This window comes from Penaeus vannamei, chromosome 3 (assembly GCF_042767895.1).
Source record: "Penaeus vannamei isolate JL-2024 chromosome 3, ASM4276789v1, whole genome shotgun sequence".
Lineage (NCBI taxonomy): Eukaryota > Metazoa > Arthropoda > Malacostraca > Decapoda > Penaeidae > Penaeus > Penaeus vannamei.
The window spans coordinates 20154575-20159574 of record NC_091551.1 but is presented as its reverse complement, the minus strand read 5'-3'; the positions used below and the strand labels follow the sequence as shown (position 1 = coordinate 20159574).

Below are 5000 nucleotides of genomic sequence, written 5' to 3'. Positions count from 1 at the left end.
AACCGATTGTTTCCTAATTATCATTTCTAGGAGCTTGCATACTACACTAGTTAACGAAACTGGTCTATAATTTAGTGGGTTTTGTTTGTCGCCGCTCGTATAGAAGGGTGTAACATTAGCGAGCTTCCAACTTTTTGGTAGTTTACCTTGTCTCAGTAAATTTTGGAATATTAACAATAAAGGAGTACATAGTTCTTCAGCACATTTCATCTGGTCCCTCTGCTTTAGTCTTGTCTAATCCTTTTAGTAGATCTTTTATTTAATTCTTTCTGAGGGTGATATTTTCGGTTCTTTACGCTTGTATGTGTATTTGCCATATTAAAGCATGGATCCTGAACAGACAATGACTGAAAATTCTCCTTTAGGATTTCACACATTTCTTCCTCCTTAGAATAAATAATGTTATTGTCTTTGATGGCGCTAATTTGATCTCTACTCTTAGTTTTACTATTTATGTAGTTATTGAAGAGTTTTGCTTGACATGTACATTTGTTGGTTCTACCCCTTTCAAAGTATAATTTCGCCCCTCTCATGGTTTGGGTATACTCATTTCTTCTACTTTATATCTTTCATACGCTGCCTGAGATCTATGTCTTCTAAATATTTTTCAAAGGAGCTGCTCGTTTTCTCTCATTTTCTTGAATTTGTCATTGAACCATTTTTTGGCCATTTCTTGCTTAAATTTTGATTTTTTATATGAATTTTTCCACTCCTTTTTATAGACCTCACAAAATTTTGAATACTGAACATCAAGGTTTTCATCGCCCAGAAGTGTTTCCCCTCAGCGCCACTCACGTCACACCAAGATTCTGTCAACCATCACTTCAGAAAGATAATCACAAACACGATGGTTTGCCTTGCAAACAGCGCGCTTGAGGTTTGAATATTTCACTGAGGTTTTCCCATTACACCTGCGAAGACTCGGACTCGGACTAGACACATGTACCCCGTCCTTACTAAACGGCGTGTGTGCTCATCCAACGAGTTAATGTTTACAGTCTTGAGTAATAAAAACACTGGGATGGAACGAGTGACATACTATCAAAAGCTCAAGGCTTCTGTAATCACTTCTTTTGTGATTGTACTTTTCCTTTCTTTCCTTGTTTACGATGAGTTTCTTTTGTAGCAGACAGTATTTTAGTTTAATCACTACATGGTCGCTTTTTCCTAAAGGAGGACAGTACTCGATATCCTATAATAATCGATATCATCGTTATGCTTTGTGAATATTAGGTCAGGCATAGACGGCCTACCTATCCCTCGTATCCTGGTATAATCTGTTACATTCAGGGAAAAGGAATACTTATTTAGCATTCCACGAATGTGGTCGCGCTCCGGGATCGAAACTTACCCAGTTCATAAGAATTTGTTTTGCATTGGTTTGCGAAAGTTGTAGCACTTCATCCGGGCTCTTTAATGTCTCTTGAATTAGTTTTTGGTAATTTTCTTGTGACCACAGCGATGTACGTGGTAGCATGTATACCGTGGTTATTATTATGATTACCCCGTTTGTTTCTGCCTACATTACCTTCAGTTCCACTATGGGGTCTTGATTAATTTCTAACTCCTTTGTAATAATTCCTTTCCTTGTTAATATTGCTACCCCCCCCCTCCTCTACTTCCATCTGTCCTATTTCTTCTTCAAATATTATAGTCTCTAAGTCCTAATGTTACATCGTCTATCGAGGATCTAGTTTGGCTTCACTGATGCATATTACATCTGTTTTATTCATTTCAGTTATTGTTAGTTCTAGCAACGAAGATAACCATCAATATTTGTATAATCTATTTCTACATAATCTTTCGGTATTCATTTTGGCTGCAGGTTTAGTTTGTCTCTCTAAATTTTGGTTCTGATAATATATTTACTTTGCTTGGAGACCTTCCACCCTCCAAATAAACAAGTCTTTTTGTGTGTATTCATGCGTGCGTGTGAAGTTCAGATTCGAAAAATTAATGTTTACCCTGAAATTATACCTTTTCTGTGATAAATCGAATATAGAAAACGGATTAATGGAGTAAATAAAATATTCTTGTGTGGCATGATAATAGAAAAATTTATCTCGAGAGTTTGAAACGCATTTGCTTAGTACATTCCTGATTTTTTTACGCCCGTTATCGATTTGGACAACGAAAACTTCGCAGTCTTCAGATTCAAACCATTCAAAGGACATTGTTTAAACTTTCCTTACGTAATCTCTTTCAATTACTTGGGTCAGGGCCATCGGAAGGTAACTTAGTGCTGTTGGAAGTTATTTATAAATAGATGAAAAATAAGTATTATTAATATTTTATTACATTGTAAGGTTTCCCGGTTAGGCCTATAATCTCACCTAATCTAATCAAGAATGTATGTGTGTGTGTGTGTGTGTGTGTGTGTGTGTGTGTGTGTGTGTGTGTGTGTGTGTGTGTGTGTGTGTGTGTGTGTGTGTGTGTGTGTGTGTGTGTGTGTGTTTTATATGTATTTTTCATGTATGTGTGTATGTGCATGCATACATGTATTTTCGTGGGTGTAGGTGGATAGTTCAGTTCGTGCGTGGGTGCGTATGTTTCATTTTATATCATTTATGTAAATCTTTTATGAATATTTATTGTAGGTAATTACACCTCAGAATTATGGACCAAACGGCAGAAGCAAATCCCAACCGTCCAGAGAAAGATAACCTTCAGCCCCAGACCCCGAAGAGAGAGCACAGCGCTGTTGGCCAGATGGAGGAGGAGGCAGGAGGGGCCACAGCCAACGAGAGCAGAATGGGCGCGTCTTCCCTGGCCACTGATGGAGAAAGCTCAGTGGATGAGTATGCCGAGTATGCAAATCAATCATTAATATGTGTGTGTGTGTGTGTGTGTGTGTGTGTGTGTGTGTGTGTGTGTGTGTGTGTGTGTGTGTGTGTGTGTGTGTGTGTGTGTGTGTGTGTGTGTGTGTGTGTGTGTGTGTTGTGTCGTGTCGTGTCGTGTCCGTGTGTGTCTGTGTGTCTGTGTCTGCATGTATTTATGTATGTATGTGTCTGTCTAACAGAATCTATTATGATTATAAAACTGAATATATACATTTTTATCCCAAGTTTCATGAATGTCATATGAAAGTAAAGTCCAATATATGACTTGAGTAGATTCTTTTAATTTTTTTTTTTTTTTTTTTTTTTTTAATGGTAAGAAATAAACAACTGTATGGTGTTGACCGGTTTTGTTATTTTTGCATCTATGTAGGGCTAAATTTTGCTATTTAATTTTGGCACTCTGGGAAAGACCAATAAATCTTCACAGATATTCTGGTTAAATGTTATTTTGGACCGGCTTAATTTTTTTATGGTTTATAATGACGGAGGTCTTCAAACTGAACCTTGCTTTCAGTGGATTATCTTAATATTGATTTTTTTTTTTTTTTTTTTTTTTTAGAATGTTTTGTCTAAATGTATGTTTTTTCCATCTCGTGTTATCTTTTTGTGATTACCTGTTTTGGCTTCCTATAAAAAAAAAAATAAATAAAATAAAATAAATATGTTTTCTTCAACAGGCTAACAGATGCCATTGCATTAGATTGTGAAATGGTGGGTGGTGGCAAGAGAGGAAGAGTATCTATGCTAGCAAGGGTTTCTGTTGTAAATGAATACGGCGTAGTACTTCTGGACAAGTATGTTAAGCCCAGCCAGAAGGTTGTTGACTACAGGACACAATATTCAGGGATTCGAGAAGCTGATTTAAAACATGGCAAGTGCTTGAAACGTTACTGTTTTATGAAATTAATTACTTGATATACTCTCAGTATTGTTTAAGAGATCATTTAGTTGAAAAGTACACAAAATTTATGTATTTAGATGTATTGAAAGATATACATTTTTAAGAACTGACACCTTTCAGCTAACTCCCACAAGAATTATAAAACCCATTAAAATTTTTTGAGAGGAATTCGTTAGCCCATTGGATCAATGCGACATGGATGTGGTCATGAAAATATTGTCCGTGGGGCAGTTGATGGGGAACATATCATGAGTGTGCAAAGCCCTTTGAGGGAGACTGACTCATCAGGCCTTCAGGAAGAGAATCATTTGCAAATTCCTGTAGGATTTTATCTAATCCATGAGGATGAAGTTTACCAGCTGTCAACCATACCTGGGAGAAGGCTGTTTCCAGGGAGGACATTACATCCACGCGCTTGACTTTATTCCAACCCGTTGTTACTGGTGCTGTAGCTTACATTACAGAAAATGGAATACAAAAATATGAAGATAACTCAACAGAATGTTACTTGTTGTTACTATCTGCAGAGATAATTTGGAGTCTACACAATAGAAACAATTATTATTTTGATACAGTATGACAAATGAAAAATATAGACCAAAGAAAATAAAAAAACAAGATAAAGGCATCTGCAGGAAAAGGAATCTTGATAACCCATGCATGTCCATGAAGACCAGGCCTACAAGCCTACAAGGAGAGTTGCAACTCAAGGATGCTAAATGGTCAGATTTTGGTCCAAGCGCTCTGGGTGGAACCAGGATCCAATTGGTTCCCGCAAACTATGATAGTGGCATGACAAGCTTAGTCTGGAACTTGCAGCAGGCTCAAAGTTTCCTAAACTGCCTAAACACCCAAAATGAATATTATTAGGGAAAAGAATGAAAAAACATACAATGACACTGAAAGCAAAAATTCTATATTATGTTAATGGCTTGTAAAGTAACAATAAACTGATTCTAGCAACCCTATTTTGTAGTAATGGTTACTCTATGGTGTGGACGTACTAAGCTACCCAAGAGCCAAGTGAAAAGAGCAAAAACTTGCACTAATTGGTACAGGAAATAATCTGGAGACTTGAGCTATAACATTACAAATAAAGGAAGATGATCGTAGAAAGCGCCACTTAAAGCTAAGTCAGTGCTCATGAGTTTCAGCTCCTATCTTGCCATGCTTGTGGAGGTGAAGACAGTATTTGCTGGAAGGTTTTGGGGGTGTGGAACAACCTATCATCCCCCTCACCCTCAGTCAATGTCCTTAGT

General features: G+C 37.1%; 1 protein-coding gene across 8 annotated transcripts in view; it reads left to right on the top strand.

The window, feature by feature from the left end:
• LOC113819151 (uncharacterized) overlaps positions 1 to 5000 on the top strand; it is a 22690-nt gene that overhangs the window by 6450 nt on the left and 11240 nt on the right. For 3 of the 8 annotated variants that reach the window (XM_070142096.1, XM_070142093.1, XM_070142094.1), the window contains exons 1-3: positions 1402 to 1463; positions 2613 to 2807; positions 3518 to 3711. In XM_070142096.1, coding sequence (XP_069998197.1) covers positions 1417 to 1463; positions 2613 to 2807; positions 3518 to 3711 — 436 coding nt within the window. In that variant the 5' untranslated portion in view covers positions 1402 to 1416. Of the gene's footprint in view, positions 1 to 1401; positions 1464 to 2073; positions 2232 to 2597; positions 2808 to 3517; positions 3712 to 5000 lie in introns of those variants that run through there. The other 5 variants (XM_070142101.1, XM_070142106.1, XM_070142109.1 and 2 more) reach the window with 4 other exon arrangements.